The sequence below is a fragment of the Nansenia antarctica genome, assembly GCF_963989245.1.
Source record: "Nansenia antarctica genome assembly, chromosome: 9".
NCBI lineage: Eukaryota > Metazoa > Chordata > Actinopteri > Argentiniformes > Microstomatidae > Nansenia > Nansenia antarctica.
In genome coordinates, this window is record NC_137679.1 from 10,901,609 (window position 1) to 10,924,487 (window position 22,879).

The following is a 22,879-nucleotide window of genomic DNA, read 5'->3' on the forward strand; positions in this document are numbered from 1 at the left end:
ATTACATAAACCACAGAGAAATAAAACTGCAAAGAGCGTGGAGTTCTCACTTTATTTCATTATTCATCACGCTCCTAGATCGAGCCAAATAAAAACCTGACTTATTAAGTAGACCAGCGCATCCTGGCTCATACCGAATAATCCCAAATATTGTCGAGAATGCTTCATCACTATTTGCCTGTATAATAAATCAAGAGGTGCGCACCCACACACGTGCACATGCACACACACACACACACACACACACACAAACACACACACACACACACACACACACACACACACACACGCCACGGCATGAGTCCATCTTTTCGTGATTTCCTTACTCATCAAATGAAAGCAAAAAAACTAAAAGAAATCATCTCAAGGTCCCCATCTCACTAACATGTTACACCAGCACCACCAACAGGCCAACCAGGTGAACTGCACCACAGTCTCTCTCTCTCTCTCTCTCTCTCTCTCTCTCTCTCTCTCTCTCTCTCTCTCTCTCTCTCTCTCTCTCTCTCTCCCCTCCTTCTCCTGAGTAAAAAAACTTGCTGCTCTGAAAAATAAAACAGATTAAGCCTGCTTCGCCTTGGCAGGCGGCTCCTTTATTTATTTATCTGCATAAACACACACACACACTTTATTCTGGGGATGGCACGGCGATGCTGCATAATTAGCAGGACATGGCTCTCTAATTGGTCTCTAATTGATATGAAGAGCCGTGGCGCGGCCCTGGCCATGTTCTACATGCACTGGGGAGAGGGAGACGCCGGGGGTGGGGGTGGGGGGGGGGCACTCACAGTCACCCACACTGATTGAAGTCATCTGTGGCGGCCATCAACACCCTCTCTTTCTCTCTGTCTGTCTGTCTCTGTCTGTCTGTCTGTCTGTCTGTCTACCTGTCTACCTAAAGTATCTCTATGTCTCCATCTCTCCCCCTCTCTGTCTGTCTCTGCATTTTTTTCTCTGTCTCTATCTCCCCCGTCAATCTTGTCTGTCTGTCACTTTCTCCTTCTTTTTCTGTCTGTTTGCTTTTCTCTCTCTCTCATTCGGACTGTCTCTCTGTCTGTCTGCGTGCTTGCTTCTCTCTCACTCCTGTCTCTCTGAGGTTTGGGGAGAGAGAGCGGGGTGTGACTGAGAGGTGGAAAGTGGTGGCGTAGAGTAGACAACAGTGGCCCGTCACAACCGGTTGCTGTCGAAGGACCAAGACAGCAACAGCTGGGATTAAAAGCTAAACTGCCTTGGGTGACATAAAAGAAAGACATTCCATTGATGAATAAAGAGACAGGATGCAAGTCACCTCTCCATACAATGTCTACAGAATTGTTATAAGATCTGAAGGGGTGTTTTACTGAGCTGAGCTTTATAGCCCTCATACTGTAGCATCATAAATCACACTCACTCAGCTGGATACAAACACTATATGGCACTGCGTAACTTCAAACAACACTGTACGAACACCATACACAAGACAGTATGTTTGATGTACAGGTTGAAGACGCGGGCTGGGGGGGGGCTACTTGAGAGGGGTTCTGTGGGTGCATGGATCACACACACTCTAGCAAGACGACCTTCAAGGACACCCCCACTCTCATTCAAACAGCAATTAAGCACTAGCTACTTTGTTGGTTAAATTGAAAAAAAAAATCCTCTGTGGATTTAATAACAAACCCATTAGCAGACGCCAACAGGGCGGAACTGTCTTTTAATTAGAGCAACACCTGATTAATGCCCAATTAGCAGAGGCAGTTTTTTCTCCCCTACTCTGGATGGCTCAAACTGTACTGTAAGCACAGGCAGCATTCCTCCGCTCCCTCTGCTCCTCTTGGGGGAAGTTACAGAGGTAAATAAGGACTTTGGAGGGAGTAGAGGAGTGGAATATTCAGTGGCTTGGCAGTGCTGAGAACTGGTCTGAGGCCACTCATAATGTGGGAAGGAAGTAAGGGATATAAATCAGAGCATTGAGGAGAGAGTATGGTATGATGGTATCCAGTGCCAGTCCAGTTTGGGTCCTTTGACCCCACATTTACTAGCATGGTTAACACTTAATCAGCCATGAGAGTAAAAAAATTGTGTTATATCTTTGCACTCGGTCAAATTTCAGGACCCTCCTTTCATGACTTTTCCTAGATATGTGCGTTCTACCACCCAGTATCCTTACATTTTCAATATCACTTCAGGATAAGCTAGTATAAAGCTATTTTGCAGTTTTTCTGTGAAGGAAGCAGGCTAATTTACAAGCGGCCAACTAGTGGCCGTTGTGTGTAAATAGCAGGTTAGCATTTAAAGTTAAATTTAGCATTAAAGAGGGGGTCTTTTGTGACCCCCGCCCCGAGGCGGCTCTTTTAGTAGGTACAAAGGCACGGCTGTTCTAGTGTTAACAGGAGTGGGTCAATAATACAAACATAGTTGAATATGATCAGCAATAATTTATTCCTCAGTAATACACAGTATCAACGTAACATGACACACAACTGACTGACTAAATGATGTTCACATATCTGTATAGTATGTTCCTGTAGAAATGGCGTTGCATTGGAATGTATCTAACACCCAGCACTCAAGTTGAGGGGGGATGGCATCCCCCCTGAAATAAAAACAGTCAAAATCATCCCCTTTCTAAAACTGCCATCTTTCCATCCATTATGTCATTTTATCAATGAACGTGGTATTACTGCTATTTCAACATTACGCTTTGCGCATATTGAGTAAAATACTGTGGGCGAGGGGGCACGCACACATGCAATGACATTTTTACCAAGTCACTGACACTGAAGTCACTGATGCTGAGGGGATGCTAAAATTGTCCCCATATGATAAAATCCACCATCCCCTCTGATTTTCTTTTACAACTTGAGTACTGCTAACACCTCTGGGTTGCTTTATATTGCTGAATGATATCACACATTTACTGAGAATAAATTCACCTTCAAATTCACATTGACATGAGAAGTATATATCTAAATAGCTTTGGTTTGCCCTACTGATAAAACTGTGTACAGCATTGAGAACATATAAAAGCATCAAATCATCAATACACATAATACGTAGTGCTCACTCTTTGCACCTTACCAAAAAGTACAGCAGCTTTGGGATGTAGTGGCACTGGTTACAGCTTTCAGAGAATCACAATAAAAAATGTCCTTGCAGTTTCCACAGAGAAGTATGGTAAAGGTGTTCCTGGTGGAGCTCACAGGCATTTAGGAGTTACTAAATTAATTCTTGTGTTTTCTCCCAATCTTTTGTTCTTTCTCTCCTGTGTAAAAAGCGATTAAAGTTTATGATCTCAACTTCTTGGTTACAACTTTGCATCAACTCCCCACTCATGTCCAGCAAACATGTCCACAGAACATTGTGTTAGTCTATGCTGGAAGAGACAGTGTTTGTGAATGTAAACATGCGTGTTATGCGTTTTGAGAATGTTGTCATTGGTTTTTAGCTCACTTTGATATGGTTCTTGACCACATTGGTTCTCTCCAGTCTCTGGTCCAAGCCCCATTGTCTATAGTGTCTAGTATCATGTTGCCATGGTGCAGCCAGTAGCAGTGGAATGCCTGGTGATGATGGCCTGGAGGCTACACTCTAACACCTCCTGTCACTCTTCCATGTTCTCCGGCTGATAAAAGTATTAAAAGACATTGACAAAACAATGTTACAAATAATAAATAATCATAAAAGTCTCCGTATAGGAAATAGTACAATCAATGTCCATAGTCAGAATAGCACTGCTGCACGATTGCTTGAGAAAGCAGGGACCAATAAGGATGTAGCTCTTCCGTAGGGCCTCCTACATTCCATTCTCTTGAATCAAATCAAAACACTCGACACTGGCACCCTTGTGGACCTCCCGCTTTTAGGCACAACGATTGGCTCATCATCAGAGGGGACGTAGTTCTCAGCCCGTCGCCGGTCTCCCTCGATGAACATGGCCGTGGCCAGGAAGAAAGCCCCGCCCCCCACTGCCACAAAAGAGCAGAGGAGGAGGGAGAGCTGGAGGGAGCGGAACTGCCACAGATACGAGTCTGTCTTCCTCAGAGAGTCTGATACCACTCCTATGAGGTAGGGGCTGCCTGCGTCGCCCAGCAAGTGAGAGAGAACAATCTGGAACGCCTCGGCGGTGGAGCGACGGGTAGGGACCACCACATACAGCAGTATGTCCGCCACAATGGCCCAGTTCATAGACAGGAAGGTGTTCCCCAGGAAGATGAACACGTAGGTGGCGATGGTGCTTGCTTGTGCACAAACGATGGCCAGGTAGAGGAAGGGTGCGGAGAGGAGGAGCCCTGCAGCACACACCAACGGGTCTGCCCGCGCCGTCCTCCTCCTCAGCCTCCGACTCACCTCCACGCCGCTGGCCACGCCCAGCACGCCCGTCACACACGTGACGATGCCAAAGTACAGGCTGTCGGAGGTGTCGCAGGGCCCCTGGATGCAGGGGGACTTCTCCCCGGTGAAGACAGCAGCCCTGAACAGGAAGGCCGGGGCCCAGAGGGCCAGAGACCCCGTCACGAAGGCCACCGCCGTGAAGCCGAAGGTGGACAGCACAAAGCTGGGATTCCTGCTGAGGGCCTTCATGTCGCCCAGCCAGCTGGTTCTGTGCAGGGTGTGCTCCGGCCGGGCCTCGATAGCGCCCCTCAGGGGCTCCTTGACCACAAACAGCAGCAGCACCACGGCCACCAGGCCCAAGGCCGGGGTGACCCTCAGAGACCAGTGCCAGTCCTGAGCCATGTAATCCACCTTTGACCCCACGATGTACCCCAGGCCGCTGCCCACCGGGATGGCAAAGTAGAAGACGGAGAGCATGCGCGTCCTCTTCTCCTGGACGTACAGGTCAGCGATGATGGTGGGGGCGATGGTGGAGTAGCTGGCCTCGCCTACCCCCACCAGCCCCCGCGTCAGCAGCAGCAGCCAGAAATGGTCTCTGGGTGTGTAGGAGCTGGCCAGCGTCACCACGGACCAAAAGGCGATGCCCACGCTCATGATCACCTTCCTGTTGTACCTGTCGCCCAGGTAACCAAACAGCGGGGCCAGGAACATGTAGCTGCAGATGAACACTGTTTGGAGCAAGCCTGACTTGCTGTCACTGATGGCAAAGTACTGCTCAATATCAGGAAGAACACCTGCCACGGTAAACCTGTCCATGTAGTTGAGGAGATTGATGAAACACAGGACAGCGACGGTCATCACCGCTCTCCGATTGGACACTCCGCTGGCTGGCTCCTCCTCCTCCCCCCGCCGGACGGGACCCTCCCCCGGGTCATCCTGACCCTCCACCTCGCTGTCGTCCGAGAGAAAGGGCGTGGTGTCGTCGGCGGGGGGGTCGGCCAGTGGCATCGCCGCTGCTGCTCGGTCACCGCAGGAGGACGGGTCGGGTAGTTTGATGCGACTTCACGGGCTTCTTATATGACCCTGGATCCTAGTATGTCTCTGTCACGTCGCCCCTGATCTTTGTTGTCGTGTTTCTTAATATAAACGCGTGAGACAACTGTTAACTAAATATATCTGGTACTTTATTAACCATCCAGTTCCACCGTTCATTCCAATCTGCCGCTTTCCCACTGCGCGTGCTCTCCCCTCTATCCCCAACTCATTCCCATTGGTCTACTACAGCATAAGCGTCATATATTTATTATCATTATGTTCTAACTAACATAATACCACATTTATGGCATTAATGTCAACATGTCTGACCGTTTTCTCGAGACTGACCGGATAAAAGCTAGACAATGTAGGTTTTCGCAGCTGCAGTTGTGTTTCTGTCCTCAGCTCGGCGCGGCCATGTTGGATTCAGTCGAACTTCCGCCCCGAACTCACATGACTATGTCACATGACCAGTGACCTGGCACACGGCCAACACTGCTGAATTTTAGCTCAAACAATACTCATTGAGTATGTAGTATGCTAGTATTATACTCATTGAGTATGTAGTATGCTAGTATTCCATTTCGAACACAGCAATAGTCTCAATAAATCTGACTGTTGAGATTCTGGGTTCCAACGTCCGAGATTACCGATGTCATAACCGAAAGGCTTTTTCAAACAACAAGCCGAGATCATTTTCACCACACGACGGCGCTAGTGTAACAGAAATATGTCAGTCATTACACAGAAAATCCTACTGGAAAAATGGTTCCTTACTTTTACAAGTTGTAGCTTTATATCACCATTGACAGAAATCACAACTATGTTGTCTTTCATGTTTTTTTACCATATATGTTTGTGCTCATTTCACATGGTAAAACAATTTCTCTGAACACATACAGACAATAGAATAGAATAGAATAGAATATACTTTATTGTCGTTGTACAGTTGCCTATACAATGAAATTGTAGTGGCTCTTCCGAAGGTGCAAAAAAACAGAAAACATATTCACATATTCACAAACATATACACATATAAGATAAACATTTATGAACATGTCTTATGTCTACTGTTCAGTGTTCTGATGGTCCATGGGTAGAAACTGTTGGACAGCCTGTTTGTTCTTGCCTTTATGCTCCTGTACCTCACTCCAGAGCGCATCAGGCTGAACAGGTGGTGACCAGGGTGGAGGTGGTCTTTAAGAATCATTCCTGCTCTGGAGAGGCACCGAGAGCGTGCCACGTCATCCAGGGAGGACAGGGGACAGCCGATTATTTTTTCCGCTGACTTCACCACTCTCTGCAGTCTCTTTTTGTCCACTACTTTGCAGCCAGCGTACCATGCTGTGATGGAGAATGTCAGCACACTCTCAATGATGGAGTGGTAGAAGGTTACCAGCAGCTTCTCCTCCACCCTGTTTCTTTTGAGAACTCTCAGGAAATGGAGTCGCTGCTGGGCCTTCTTTACCACCGCTGTGGTGTTGACTCCAAAGTTCCTCTCCCTGTTGGTCTAGAAATATAATATCAAAACATAATCATTCTATAGGTCTAATAGTGTGAAGAGGACCTCCTTCAGTCATGTGGCCTGTCCAGATACCGGCCCGTCAGTCCTGTCTCTGATCCTAGAGAGGTTTTTCCACAACGTTCATTCTCCGTGTCCTCTAGCACGTTCTCCTCAGGGTACGGACATGACCCTCCTTAGGCTGCTGTCGTCGCGTTCTTTACCGTGTCCGTAGCCCTCGCTGAACGAGCGGATAGCGTTCTGCAGCGCTGTGGGGCGCCGCCACGACTCGGCGGCCTTGATGAGGTCCGGCAGGATGTCCGGGACGATACACTGCTCCACCAGGAAGATGAAAGGCAGCACGACCAATAGGAGGGCCCAGCCCAAAACCCCCAGCCAATAGGAAGAGCCCAAACAGGTGAAGTCTTGGCTGATATCCTCCCAGTGCTGATAGGTGAACAGGGACCAGCTGAGGAGGAAGAAGAACCCTAGAGACAGAGTGAAAAAAAACTAAAAAACTTTACATGACATTGCTTTTATATATCAGGGTTCCTACAAGTTTCAACAAGTCAAATTTAAGACCTTTTTAGACCTTTTTTAGACCTCTTTGAATATAATTTTGGACCTATTCGCGACACCATATGATAGCTTTTTGTCATCCTCGAGGTGATGAAATTAGGGATTTCACTGCCACACAGACAAAAAAGGAAGCGAATTGGCATTTTTGGGGTTCCAGCTTGATTAATTTCCCCGTAAATAGATGTGGTCGGACTGATTTCCTTGCAGGATCTAAAAAAAATTAAGAGCTATCACCTCATTTTTAGACCAAATAACTGAAATGTAGGACCTTTTTAGGCCTTATAAATCGGATTGCTGGATTTTAGACTTGAAGGCTTTATAAGACCAGTGCGGGAACCCCGATATATGGGTAATAATACTCTAGTTACACCATCCTACGCCTTTTCACTCAACACTGTATTGCTCCTTCCACTTCTTCTTGAACAAAGCACTGCTATGACCAATAGCAGACAACTGAGTAGGTTTAAGTAGGGCCAGAGGGTTGTGCCCCCCCCAAACTGACCTGTAGGACCCAGGGTGAGGAGCAGCAGGGTGGTAGGGTAGAGCGCCTGGCCTGCCATGAGGAGGGAGCGTGTGTTGGAGTAGGAGCGCACCGTCTGAGACGTCCAGCAGAGGGCGAACACGAGACACAGCGCCCCCGAGCTCACAGCCATGAGGAAGGAGACCACTCCAAAGAATCGCTCAGCCTCCAGGGCTAAACACACACACACACACACACACACCCCACACACCCCACACACCCCACACACCCCACACACCACACACACCACACACACCACACACACCACACACACCACACACACCACACACACCACACACACCACACACACCACACACACACACACACACACACACACACACACACACACACAGTAGTCAATACAGATCAAAGAACCAGTTGAACTTGTATGTTTGATAATACTCTCTGTTTGTTCTCAGATATGGCTATATTGCCAACAACAAATGATACCATATACGTTTCTACTTGCAGATGGTACGGTTCATGTCAGTGACCTGTATAATCCCATTCCTCAGGCTGTACAGAGAGCATGAGTACTTGTCTAATCCTGCCTGCTACTTCTGAGCTGAATAACGCACATCCACCATAGTTACATCTACTCCCGTATATATATACTATGTCTTTCTGTCTTTCTGTGTCCTGTTAATATTGTTGTACACTTGTTATTTGTTAGGCTACTTGTTCTTATTTTCACTTGTTTATCTATTTCTTTTAACCTGCTATTACTTTTGCTCTTTTATTATGTTCTTATATATGTAAAGCACTTTGTGACCCCTGGTCTGGGACAGGTGCTATAGAAATGAACTTTACTTACTTACTTACTTACTTACTATATAAACAGCTTTGAGAGTAATCTCAGATATACAGTAGTGGTCAAAATGTCACAAAGCTAATTCAACAAAGCTGTTAATGGCCATGTTGCAAAGAAGCCCTAAAAAACCTGATCACCCCTACCCCCTATCCCCTATCCCCTATCCCCTATCCCCTGTCCCCTGTCCCCTGTCCCCGTGTGTCTCCTGAGTATGTGGCTGAGTGCTTCAGGAACAAGTCCACACCTGTAAACAACACAGCAATCCAACAGAGTTCAACGGCTCCCCTTGAAATCATGCTCACGCTGGCTATGAACCTGAGGCCAATCTCTAGGATTCCAGTGTTTCACAAACACTTAGAGCTCCCGTAAGGGACTAATCACACATTTTGACACAAACACAGCTGGTAATACGGCGACAACTACTAACACTACTGCTCTGGTTCTAAAGAATAACAATGACCTGAATTGTAAACATCACTGTCGTCACACACTTTCCACTCGTCTTCGGGGGATAATAAAGTTCTCGACAGCTACACTCTAGCAATCCAGTCCAATGTCCAAAGGACTGTGATTCCGCTGAGTCAAGCAGACATAACACCACCCGACATGGGACGGTGAAGAGCAGCTCCCTAACTCACCATGAAAGAGAAGGTTGTCCTCCGTGTGACCGTTGACATCTCCAGTTCGGTCGTTCTCTGTGTCGTTCCACTCTGTCCAGAGTCCCTGGTCACCCAGCCATCGGGGGGTCCACACAGCGTACGCCACACACAGGCAGCCCACCAGACCCACCGAGCAATGAGCCAGACGGAACCGACACGCCGGGTCGTCGAGCTCCCACACCTTCATAGTGGAACGCAGAGAGGGAGACTGGGAGAGGAGAGAACAGGTAGAGGGAGAGGGAGAGAAGGGGATGGTACTAGTGAGCTAGAGGGTGGAGCATTCACAGGTAAATCCACAAGCTACATCAAATCAGCTTCAAAACTGGCACCCATATCAGAGGAGGCAGTTCTAATAATACACTTATAAGTACACTACTAAACTTAGACATCACCTGACAACAATATAAACTGACAATAAAATTCCTATCAGACATGAAAAAATGCCCTCTTACCTTTTATTTCTGTTCCGTTGATACAGAGGGGCAGAGGACCTTGTCAGGATCGGGCGTGACTAAGTAAGAACTCTGACTGAAGTCCGGTTGGATTGTGATGGAGTGTGATGATGAAGCAGTATTAAATCTCACGAATGTGAGTCCAAGCTAGTCAGACGTGTGAGAGAGACTACTCTACTAACTGAAGCTGTTCAATAAGTGGCTTACTCCACCAGTGTGAACCACACACACACACACACACACACACACACACACACACACACACACACACACACACACACACAAACACAGTACTGCCCACCATCTTTAGCCCTACCCTCGAGTACAGTGGAAACCCCCCCCCCCCCCCCCCACTCTGTGGTTGAGTTCCCCACCCCGAGTTCCCCCCTAAGTTCCCTCCCCTGTTGTGACACATAAAGCCCCTGCTGTTAGGAAAGTGAAAGCAGCTCTGTACCAACTGGTACCAACGTACAATACGGAGAAGATAAAGAGCTAGAATGAAGCCAAACGTGATAGTCACTTAGTGATAAAGGCAGAATTCAACAGGCCTTGTGCCACAGTGTATGTCACAGTGTACGTGACCATGGAGGTCAGATTACAACCCCCATGCACGCACACACTCACGTTTCATACCTCACCCACTGGGGTGAATATGACATTTGAGTGTCAGCTACTGTATGATGACTGTATCATGACTCATGGACTAACCACAATCAGGAAAGGAAGTCCCACTCTCTCTCTCTCTCACACACACACACAGAATCGGTGCCCCCACACATCGAGAGCTTTGCTCTCTCTGTTCCTGTTTCCAGACAGAGCAGGGTCATCATGGAAAGGCCACAACTACCCACTGCAAAACTTGTCACCAACAGTCTGTGATACTTATATACCTTTTCATAACAACCGTAGTGTATAAATTACAGTATGTATCAGACAGATAATACCATAGATAGATCATCCTACAGTATGGATTTGTAATATCGAATTTCAATGTAATAAACATTGTACAATTATACAAAAATAATTATTATAATTATAATGAAACGTTGAAAATGTTCTTGTTGGTTTAATGAAAGTATAACCGGAATATTTTCTGTTTGTGAAACTTCCCTATACTGACAAAAAGTAATTAACTTCCTTCATTTGCCAACTTGAAAGTCTTGTTTTGGGCTTTCCCTTGAAACGATTCTCCATAAGCAATAAAAAAAGACAAGGCATTTATTAATAAATTGTAAACAATTTATCAAAGTTAAAACCTGCTGGCACTATATTCATCAGAATTATACATTATGTATTTTTTTATGAGAATCAACAACTCTCTAAAGAGTTTGGGATATGAAACGTATATCACCAACATCATAGCAATTAAAGTGCATTACAGAACAAGAACACGACAACACCAGCTGCATTATGAGTTACACAACCGTTTGACAACAAAGACGTCTTCTTCTACTCATTTGGTTAATTGACATTGGCCTTCAATGAAAAATAACTACAGTAACCTTACGTCGAACTCGAAACCACACCGACACCGAAATGAGAGCGTAGTCATGTAGCTCCGTCGACGTGGTTGTCAGGGTGCTCCACCGAGAACGAGACAGCTGCTTCCTCCCATGTCTCATAGATCACCCATATCATACAATTATATTCCTACAAGTTTCAACAAGTCACATTTAAGACCTTTTAAGACCTTTTAATTTATTTTTTTACCTCTTTGAATATCATTTTAGACCTGTTCGTGACACCATAGGATAGCTATTTGTCATCCTCAAGGTGATGAAATTAGGGATTTCACTGCCATACAGACAAAAAAGTCTGAAGGATAATTAATCGAAAATAAATATTGGTTCTAGCTTGATTAATTTCCGTGTAAATAGATGTGGTCGGACTGATTTCCTTGCAGGGCAAGCTAATCTCATTTTTAAGACCTAACACCTATTTTTTTTTAACCTAATACCTGGAAAGGTGGGACCTTTTTAGGCCTTATAAATCAGATGGCTGGATTATAGACTTTAAGGCTTTTTAAGACCAGTGCGGGAACCCTGATCATAGTTGTTCAATTGCGCATGACGTGACAGAGACGTCGCCGTGCCCTAATGGTGTTGCTGTAGCTGTGCCCTTCGACAAATAAACTGACCTTTGTCTGAAAAATCTAAACTGGCAGTCCACAAACTTGACATCCATGTGAGCCCCCCCCCCTTCAACTGACCCCCCTGAGACCTGCTTCCCTCTCCTGACTCCTCTGCTACCTCTGTCATCTCCTATCCCTGTCTTCTCTCCCTCCTATCCTCTCCTCTTCAGACAACTCTGGGATTCTGATGCCTAACCCGGTCCCTAACCCTGAGGCTGTCCATGTAGATCTGAGAGTATTGAATAGGTACAATGTATTAGCAATGTAGAAAATACAATCCACCTTGCTCTAAGATAGGTTAGGTGGAATGATTAGCCATTATTGCTTACACCTTCCCAATCCTTCCAGATCCACACAGGTCAAAGGGAGTACGGTGGCCTTAGCGGGACCTTCTCTCCTGTCTACCTCCTGGCTCTGTCCAGTAGATCTTTGAAAACGTCCAGCAGCTCCGGATCCTCCCCGGCGGAGAGTTCCGGAGTGTTCTTCTCCAGCCAATCGGACGAGTGGATCTGTTGCCTCAGAGCGCCGATCAGAGAGTCCAGGTTCTCGGTGGGGTGAGAGGTTTGGCAGTCCAGCAGGACAAAGTCCTCGCTGGCCAACGGGATGATGGCGTTCGGGGCGGGGCTAGCCTTCTCCGCCGGCTCTTCTGTCGATTGGTTCTCGGGTGGGGACGTCGAATTGACCGCCACAGCTTTGTCTGCGTCGGCACGGGCCCCCTCTGGAGTATTTTCCTTCCTTATCCCCGTGGCCTCTTTGGTTTGGCCAGCAGCGTCAGGGCCATCAGTCACCCCCTTGATCTCCTCCAAGGCCTTCCTGATCCTCTTCATGCCTACAAAACAACACAAAACAGCAAAGTCTTACCTATCCAGCCAAAGCATGACTTCACTGACAGTAGAAGAGTGGGAGGAATAGGAGACACAGTATGGTATTGTTGTCGTTTTAGATCATTTAATACTGAGAATTTAGGGTCTTTCTGCATGCTGGGCAATCTGGCTCTGGAGGAAGGCTTTTCCTTCCTGAAGAGGTGGGCCAAGAACTGTGGTGCAGAACGATTATGATTGGTCAAGCAGGAATAGTGACTTCTTCAGGCAGGAAACTGCTATGTAATGCTTGCCCCTCTGACAGGAAGGGGCTCTTTTGGCCTTTTGGCTTATTTGCTTGGTGCTTTTCGTCTGCTATTTTCTCTCGGCGCTCATGTGACTTTGCTTAATAAAAGGCCCTTTTGGAGACAGTTGATTTAAGCTCTTTGTGCTTTATACGTTTTACTCAATCGACTAAGAATCAATTAAATCCACGACACTACCAATCCAGCCAAAGCATGACTTCGCTGACAGTGAAGTAGAAGAGTGGGAGGAATAGGAGACACAGTATGGTATCTAGAGAAAAGGAGATAGGGAGACGGTAGAGGGAACCGTGTCTGGTTCAGATGGTCACGTGTGAACTGACCCAGCTGCAGGTGGTGGTGTTGGTCCGTGAAGACGATGCGGAACCATCCGGGCGTGGAGCAGGAGAATGCCTGGCCGCAGCTCAGCACCACCTTGTGTCTGAGGAAACAGCGCCACAGAGACAGCTCCTCTGCAAACGACGGCTCCCGCAGGTACTGTGGAGGAGGAAAGAGATACATGTGAGAGAGAGAGAGAGAGAGAGAGAGAGAGAGAGAGAGAGAGAGAGAGAGAGAGAGAGAGAGAGAGAGTCATACATTTTGCAAATGTAGTCAAATGTCACATACCTACTGAGAGAGAGTGAGAGAGAGAGAGAGAGAGAGTGATAGTGAGAGAGAGAGAGAGAGAGTGAGAGAGAGAGAGTAAGTGAGAGTGAGAGAGAGAGAGAGAGAGAGACAGAGAGAGAGAGAGACAGAGAGAGAGAGAGAGATAGATAGATTCTGCCAGGGTAGTCCAGGGGTGTCCAGGTTAGCTAACTCTTTCCCCATCAGTGTTCTGAACCCCACCCTGATCCTATAGTCGTCGTCCCCCCCCCCTTACCTTCCTCAGGTCTGCCCAGATGTAGAAACCAGCTGGCCTGTGCAGGTAGGGGACGCCCAGGCTCTGGAGCTCCCCACTGATGTATCTGTGAGCACCCTGCAGCTTCAGCCTGTTCTCTGGCAGGAACTCCCCACTGATCCAGTCTGGAGGGCACAGGAGAAGAGACGACACAATGCACAATGCCCTCATATTCTACTGTGGCTACATGTGAATGTGTTGGATAGTGAAACCCCTCTCTGTCTCTGTGTGTGTGTGTGTGTGTGTGTGTATGTGTGTGTGTTTATGTGAGTGTGTGTGTGTGTGTGTGTGTGTGTTTGTGTGTGTGTGTGTGTGTGTGTGTGTGTGTGAAATAGCAGCAGCTCAAGCAGAACATCTCACAACTAGGCTACAAATGTCATCTTTTTAGTTTTCATGTTTGGCAGCCTGGGTCATGTTCACCAGCTGGTGGTTAGGGGCCTTCAGATGGCCCACATCTCCAAGAGAAAGGCTAAACAGTTTTAGCAAGGCACTGCTCCATATCTGCTATTATCGGTAGCCGCTCAATATGGAGACGGCGTTGCTTTTCGTACCCTTAGAGTAGATACTGTTTTACAGTAATGCTGTTGTATCTGTTAACGCACATTTGAAACATCCTCTGTGTTAATATTGTATGTGTACGTCGATGGTTGCTGCACAGTCACAAACGTAAATGAATGTCTCCCAATGAACTGATTGCACTGATAGTGTTTATGTCCTTAATGCACTTTGTATTTATGTGGACATAAATAAAGCATTTCAAATGTGTGTGTGTGTGTGTGTGTGTGTGTGTGTGTCTGTACCCCTGTCCTGGAGCAGTTGTGCCACCCGATGCTGTGTGGGTCCAGGGACACCATGGAAAGTGCCCAGCTGGTCCAGAGCCTCCACCAAGTCCCTGTTTGGAGAGTACAACGTTCCCACGCGTACCCCTGCCATCGCAAAGTCCTGCAGAGTGACAAGGAGAAGAGACCCAGACAACAATATAAATACAAACATGACATACACTCAACTTTATTAGGAACACTATTAGTAATACCGGGTAGGGCCCTCCTTTGCTATGAAAACAGCCTCAATTATTCTGGCATTGATTCCACAAGATGTCGGAAACATTCCTTTGAGATTCTGGTCCATAATGACATGATTGCATCATGCAGATTTTTTCTACCACATCCCAAAGGTGTTCTAGATGGTGGATCCAGACCCGGTGACTGGGAAGGCCACTGAAGAACACTGAACTCATTGTCATGTTCATGAAATCAGTTTGAGATGACTTTTTGCTTTGTGACATGGTGCATTATCAGGCTGGAAGTAGCCATTAGAAGATGGGTACATTGTGGCCATGAAGGGATGCACACGGTCAGCAACAATACTCAAATAGGCTTTGGCATTCAAGCGATGATTGATTGGTATTAACGGGCCCAAAGTGTGCCAAGAAAAAACACTCCCCACACCATTACACCACCTGAATGAATGAGAAGGTGTACGGGTGTTCTGCATTGATTTCAGTGTGCGAATTAAATCACGGTGTGCGGGGGAGCCCAGGGATTAAAGCAACAAAAAAAAATCTCCTCAGGAAAAAAAAAATTCAGGCCAAATCGGGGCCGGTGGCTTTCCGTGCGCAAAGCGCGTGTGCGATTTTCTGTTCTACGTTCTAATGCTTTGACTTTTCTTTCGAAAAATGTGAATACATTTCCGCGTTGTAGAAAATCAATGACACATCGCTAGTCAACTAACACGGCTTGTGTTGTGAGCCTGCTAACAATGTAAAGTAGTGTTCTAGTTAACTAGGTAGCAGTCCAATCCATTTCGCTGCAGTATTTTGGCTTGACTAGCGAGTTTGTGTTGTGATTCTCAACAACGTTGAAACGTAGTTTCACCCTTTTCCATAGTTTTGAATAATAAATGTGTGGACTGACGATGTAGCGCAGCCTAACTTATTCTAATAATTATTTAACATACTTTTATTCTGAATGATTCCTCCTCCCAGACAAAGTCACATTATTATTGGATTGGTTGTTTGCGTGCCGGGTGAAGATAGCTAAACATTTAACCTGCTAACTAGCAAGAGAAACATCATGTCACTCTCCAAAGGTCTAAAGAGGAAAGTTGACGGTGTAAACAGGGCATTTAAAGAGGAATGGACAGTGAACTATACGTTCATCCTACCTGGTTTCATCAATGCAAAGCCGTTGTGTGAGACTCACATCTTCCGTGCTCACAATGAATGTTCCCTTCCACCTATACATGCGAGTCGTCCTTTTCGTCAATGCATGCGATAAAGACGCACTAGAGGAATCGATTGGTGCATAAAAACCTTGAGAACTGCCGGATTAAAGTGATGTCCATAATAATAATAAATAATAATAATACATTAGACTTATAGCGCTTTTCTAGACACTCAAAGACGTCCATATCACCAGATAGCAAACAAATAGTGACCGATGGGAGATGCCAGTTTTCTCATTAAGTGAGATTTAATAGCCTAATCTTTTTTTTTCTATTTTTAATGAATGGCTCATTGTAATTATTATCCATAGTAATGTAGCGTGTTTGCTCTGTCGTTTCAGGAGCATATAGGCTAAGCGGATTCAGCTTCTTTTTTTTTCTTTTTTCGCCGATTTTGTTGTCAATGTTTTTCATTAAATTAAACTGCATTTGCTTTGTTACTGTTCACATGTGTGGTGCAGTCACATTCACATAGCCTATAAGTAAACATTACGTTTGAATGATTTACTGAGCTGGCGTTACTTTTTTCAAACCACACACCGCATGTCGGCTATTTCAGCACCACCCGTTGTCCACCTACTTCTCACTATGAGGGGTTCAGCGTCAGTGCACCCCGCTCTGTTACTGTCGCATAGTTGTAGCCAATAAAGGCCTATATGTAGGCTATATAGGCTATTATACATCATTTACTGTATATACCTAATACCAACATCAAAATAGATTGTATGCCTCTACAAATCATATTACACCAGGTAAAATCCGTCACAACTTGGAATAAATCCGTCGCAATTTGGAATATTTTAGAGCTCCCCCAAAATTTCACAAACCATGTTTCCAGGGGAGCTCATGTCACCACTAGGGGAGCTATAGCTCCCCGAGCTCCCCCTTATTTCGCACCATGCTGATATGTGACCCACACACATATGCACGTGCAAGCACACACGCGCACACGCACACGCACACTTCAGATTTCAGACTTGTACCTTACTGATCCCCCACATCACATGCGTTCTCTGTAGATCAGGCAACCTGAAACCCAAGCACATTGTTCATTATTAGGAGTGACAAAAGCAGAACAGTAACCATGACCTTTTATTCATATGACATTTATTGCAATCTTGCTTCATATCGTTGTATGGGAGAGGGTCATACATTTCTTTCTTCTTTTAGGACCCAGCGCTCTGCGTAAAGCTACATGTTATTTATATCCAGCCCTCACTGATGGGTCTATTCATGTACACAGAATTTTGAGCCAGTGTATAACTTATATACAGTATGTAACACCGACTGTTTTGATTGTCTCTTCATGTATTTATGACGTAATCGTAATCTCACGTAGGTGTGTCCTCACAGGTGTTACCTATTCAATCTAGCCTACCTGTCTATTTAACGGCTGTCATGCACTATGTTGTTTGTAAGACTTGACAAAGGCTACGGCCGAAACCGTTGTCAATTAAAATCGACACTATTGCAACTGGAACTAGAGTGTTGCGGCTTCTACTTCGTTCAATAGAGGGTCGCACAGTACCTGTCCAGGCTGAGGACGCTGTGAAACGTGACCGACTCGTCGAACACCGTCAGCATGTACACCTCGTCTACGATAGCGTGCAACTCGTGCCTGAGGGAGAGGGGGGGAAACGAGAAGGAAGAGAGGATATATACAGAGAGAAGAAGAAGATTTGTCAACCATTTTGTCTGCCTTCGATTTATGATGTTTACACATCTTTATCGTACGGGCGGCGGGCCCGTAATAACTTATATGTGGATTCCCACACCTAGGGGAGCGATGCGCTTGTTAGAAGAGCTGTGGTTTACGGTTACTCCGGCTCAGCGTGTGCTGCTGGGGTTCTGTAGAGGGAGGTGATGTCGAGAGGCGCCGTACAGACAGCGACGATAAATTAAATCGCAGGGAGATTCCTCAAGCTCTTGGCTGCGCTTGACAATAACGGTACACTTGTGGTTAACGATACGTGCCGTTCTATTCACAGGGGATTCACAACTTACATATGGTCGGTCGTATACCGATCATGTTTCGGTGGACTAATGTGTTCTAGCAACGCCCACGGGAGCGCAGCCCTGACTAGCGCCCCCCCGACTAACGTTGGGCTAAACTTTGGGGGTCTAAATAGAAGACCCACCTCTTAGCGAATTCGAGGAAGCCGGTCATCTCCTGGGGCGTGTAGACTTCCGCCAGAGGGTTGTGGGGGTTCACCAGGACGAGGGCTCGGATGTTCACCCTCTGAGTGGGACCAACCGAGAGGGGTGGGCAGGTTATATAACCTCTTATTACACCATTGAAAGTCATTTAGTGGGAAGGTCTGTGAGTGAGGGAGGGAGGGAGGGAGGGAGGGAGGGAGTGAGTGAGTGAGTGAGTGAGTGAGTGAGTGAATGTGTGAGTGAGTGAGTGAGTGAATGTGAGTGAGTGAGTGAATGTGAGTGAGTGAGTGAATGTGAGTGAGTGAGTGAATGTATGAGTAAGTGAGTGAGTGAATGAGTGAGTGAGTGAATGTGAATGAGTGAGTGAGTGGGTGAGTGAGTGAGTGAATGTGTGAGTGAGTGAGTGAGTGGGTGAGTGAGTGAGTGAGTGAGTGAGTGAGTGAATGAATGTGTGAGTGAGTGAGTGAGTGAGTGAATGTGTGAGTGAGTGAGTGAATGTGTGAATGAGTGGGTGAGTGAATGTGTGAGTGAGTGAGTGTGTGAGTGTGTGAGTGAGTGAATGTGTGAGTGAGTGAATGTGTGATTGAGTGAGTGAGTGAATGTGTGAATGTGTGAGTGTGAGAGTGAGTACCTCACTGGTTGCCTTTCTCAGAGCTTCCTCCAATTTTGCCACAGTGAGTTGGAAAGGCCTGCCATCACTGGGCTAAAAAACACCAAAACGTAGACAAAAAAACTGGATGAGATCATGACCTACTGATCAACTGACACACACAGATCGGACAATCCTCATGGGGAGCATGTAAACACAAAACGCCTGAGGGCACGGACACCTACCTCACAGTCCAGGTTAACATGGAAGAGCCTCACACCACTGTAGAGATGCACGTCCTCCGTGATCACACCATAGAACGGGGTGGGGATGAGGATTGCATCTAAAATGGACAACACACACACACACACACACACAGACACAGACACAGACACAGACACAGACACAGACACACACACACACACACACACACAGACACAGACACAGACACAGACACACAGACACACAGACACACACACACACACACACACACACACAGACACAGACACAGACACGCACACACACACACTCAATAACTTATTGTGTGTCTAGAAATTATCTGGACCATGTGAAAGTGCTGGACACAGAATGTACGTGAGAGAGAGAAAGAAAGAGGGAGAGAGAGATAGAAAGACAGACAGAGAGAGAGAGAGAGAGAGAGAGAGAGAGAGAGAGAGGGAGGAAGAGAGAGAGAGAGAGAGGAAGACAGAGAGAGAGAGAGGGAGGACGTGAGAGCTTACCTTCAGGGTCACAGATCACTGCAGCAATGGACGAGAAGAGTGAACCGCAACCGTTCATCACCACAACCTGAACAAACACACACACACACACACACACACACACACACACACACACACACACACACACACACACACGCACGGTTATGTACAGTAAGCGGAAAAACAAGCAACTGTAAGTACCACTGACTGAACTACATATTGTACAGCATCCATACACTTAATCAAACACGACGACTTCATACCTCATTAGAGTCTATGCTTACGGCCCTTGACAAATGCCATGTCTGGGGTTCAGTAAGGCTCAGCACTTTTTACTGTTATTAAAGTCGTTTAACAACAGTAATTCATTGAGTTAGAGTCTGGTCTGCTCACAGGCCTTAATGAGTTGTTATGGTATGGTTAGAAATTAATTACAGAACTGTTCCCTGGCAGTAGTCACACTTCCTGCAGGCCTTGTGTTACATGAGCCATATCACTCACGTTGTCAGCTCTCAGTGGGCTGGGCGACCGACAGTAGTGAGACAGGAACCTGGCAACCTCTTCTCTCAGACTACGGGGGACAGGTGATAATACTGTTGTCATTCTCCTTATTAATCACTCATTTACAGTATCTACAATAAAGTCATAATAATCATAATAATACATTAGACTTATATAGCGCTTTTCTAGACACTCAAAGACGCTTTACAAACTGAAAAGATTGAGTAGTAAAAGAAAAAGAATCCAAAAAAGAAATAAAAAGACAGTATAGGGGTATAATTAATTTTTAGATTACTAAATCTAAATCTGAGTGTCTTTGTAGGACAATCTGCCTCTGTATACTGCAATTACACCTAGATTTCAGGCAGAGAAGTGGCGAAAGCGCTTAACCACTAAAGTGAGTTAGTATCGAAGATGTTGTCTATTTCGTCCGTTACTGTCTCTACTCAAAATGCCATATTTATAATTGGATTGTCCTAATCCAGGACATTTCTTACAAGCGGTGGCCTTTCCAGTCAGGGTACTGCAGCAAGGCTGGGTCGATGTGGAGCATGTCAGGCTGGGTCAGCTGTGGCAGGCGGTGACCCGACAAGGAGAGAATGATTACATTATTAGGTGGATCGTGTTCATGGGCGCAGAGGAAAATGTACTGTCCAAAAAGTATAGCACCGTTTCAAAAGACCACTCTTGGTTTGTGTATAATACAATAAAAACACTTGAAAAACAACAACAACAAAAACGAATCTCTCCCGCCCGTTTCTCACCCGTTTGTGAAGCAGGTCGTAGCACAGTTTGTTTTCACTCGTGCCCATATTGATGATGCCCTGGGAATATGAGGCATAACAATGACATGTGTATATTACAAACAGTTGCTAAATAAGAGCGTATTACCATTATATCACACCAAACATCTCCCATCTTCTGGATGTGAAGTGAACATACACAGTAATTGGGGGGGACTCACGTCGGGGTTGTCTGTGTCGCTGTGCTTGTCGGCGTGGTACTGGGTGTAGCCTTCCTGTAGAATGCCCTGATGCTGTCTGATGCTGTTGCCACGGCGAGACAGGTACACACTGTGTCCAGGTGTCTCTACGCCCCTCAGTGTTGCCAGCACATCCTGAGGTTTACGGGAGGCTGGGGCCTGGCTGGGTGGTGCTGCTGCTGCTGCTGTTTTGGATGGTTCTGTTGTTGGGGCAGTTAGGGTATTACGGGTGGTTGGTTTAGCAGCAGTCGGGGCGGTCTCACCGGTAGGGTCAGTATGCCTGACGGCAGCCAGGGCCCCCGCGAACACGTTGAGCAAGCGGAGCTCGTGCTGGCGCTCCTTCTCCGCCCTCCTCTCCTCCTGCTGCTCCCGCCGCTCCTCCGCCTGCGCCTCCCTCTCCACCCTGGCCTCCTCCAGGGAGAGGAGGCGCTCCTCCGCCGTACGCTGCCAACTCAGGAAGCTCACCAGGGCCTTATCCAGGGTCCCCCGGCCTTCGCACCCTTCGCATCCGCCGCCTCCGCCGGCCCCCCGCCCGGCGCGCCGCCGCTTCCTCTGCCTCACGGCGGGCGCGGGGCGCGGGCGGTCTCTGTCACGCTGGCCCCCCCCCGCAGCCACGGAGGCCCCTGTGCCGGAGGAACCCGGGATGTTGTGGTCACTGTAACCTGGGGGGTTAGGTACGAGAGAATTAGAAGTCAGTCAGACAGAAAACAGAAAGAGGAAAGAAGGAAATGAGAGAAAGTAGCATCAGCATGGTTAGACAATGACTAACCTGAGGGAGATCTCGCTGCGCCCTCTCCTCCTCGCCCCATATGGACCACAGGGTCCTCCGGGTCCATCCCGGTAGACTTCCCATCGGTGTCCCTCTCTTCTCCGGACCCCATATTGTACAGCAGCTCCGGGGGTGCGGTGTCGGAGTTCAGCAGTCCGTCCTCCGACTCCACGTCTTCACATTTGATCTCCAGCAGCTCACCCGGCCTGGGCGGATGACCGAACAAAAACCCACCCGAGGCGGAGGAACCGAAGGCGGTGGCTGGAAGCCCAGCGTGAACGTATCCTCCTCCGTCCGCTCCCCCCCCGGCGCCGGGGCTCTGGAACACCTGGTGGGCGATGATGCCCGCGCCGCCCAGCGAGGAGTAGGCGATGGCCGGTCGGTTGGTCAAGACCCGGTCCACGACGTCGAAGAACTTCCAGGACCTCCCGGCGCGCATCATCTTGTGGTTGTCCTTGATGCGCCGGTACTCCAGCTTCATCTTCTTGATCTTCTCCCGGCACTGGTCGCCGGTGCGACGGATGCCCTTCTCCCGCAGCACGTCAGCGATCCGGTTGAACACGTGCTGGTTGCGGAGGCAGCTCTCCAGCTCCACCTGCACCGACTCGTCCGACCACAGCTGGAGCAGCTCCACCACCTCCGGGTCGGACCAGTTGCTGCCGCGCTCGTAGCGTCTACTGCGAATGTCCATCTGGACGTGCCCGAAGGAAGAAGTGCCACTTTAAAATAAAAACGGCAACACAACCGTGACGTTAGAATTATAAGGTTCTATCTCCATTTTGGTCAAAATTTAGTTTTCTGCATAATCTGATCCATTATGTGTTTATTAACGCCTGTGTGGTGTTATTTTTAAAATGTTGACATTTTTGAGTTAGTAATTCATAAAATACAAAGGTTCCATCTCACAAAACATAATGGAATGTAACAACTTTGACGCTCA

At 47.1% G+C, this 22,879-nt stretch overlaps 2 protein-coding genes across 2 annotated transcripts; both read right to left on the bottom strand.

The window, feature by feature from the left end:
* Positions 1–3,445: 3,445 nt before the first annotated feature.
* LOC308164858 (protein spinster homolog 1-like) lies at positions 3,446–5,319 on the bottom strand (the record flags this gene model as incomplete). Its single annotated transcript, XM_080538909.1, has 1 exon — positions 3,446–5,319. One exon carries the CDS (start codon positions 5,317–5,319, stop codon positions 3,793–3,795), a length of 1,527 nt encoding a protein of 508 aa, XP_080395035.1. The 3' UTR covers positions 3,446–3,792.
* Positions 5,320–12,087: 6,768 nt separating this feature from the next.
* accs (1-aminocyclopropane-1-carboxylate synthase homolog (Arabidopsis)(non-functional)) lies at positions 12,088–22,630 on the bottom strand (the record flags this gene model as incomplete). Its single annotated transcript, XM_080539967.1, has 15 exons — positions 12,088–12,828; positions 13,446–13,599; positions 13,982–14,124; positions 14,800–14,941; positions 17,206–17,251; positions 17,751–17,840; positions 18,361–18,461; positions 19,011–19,082; positions 19,214–19,311; positions 19,709–19,775; positions 20,189–20,258; positions 20,686–20,756; positions 20,953–21,012; positions 21,153–21,832; positions 21,940–22,630. 15 exons carry the CDS (start codon positions 22,628–22,630, stop codon positions 12,401–12,403), a joined length of 2,913 nt encoding a protein of 970 aa, XP_080396093.1. The 3' UTR covers positions 12,088–12,400.
* Between the last annotated feature and the right edge of the window lie 249 nt (positions 22,631–22,879).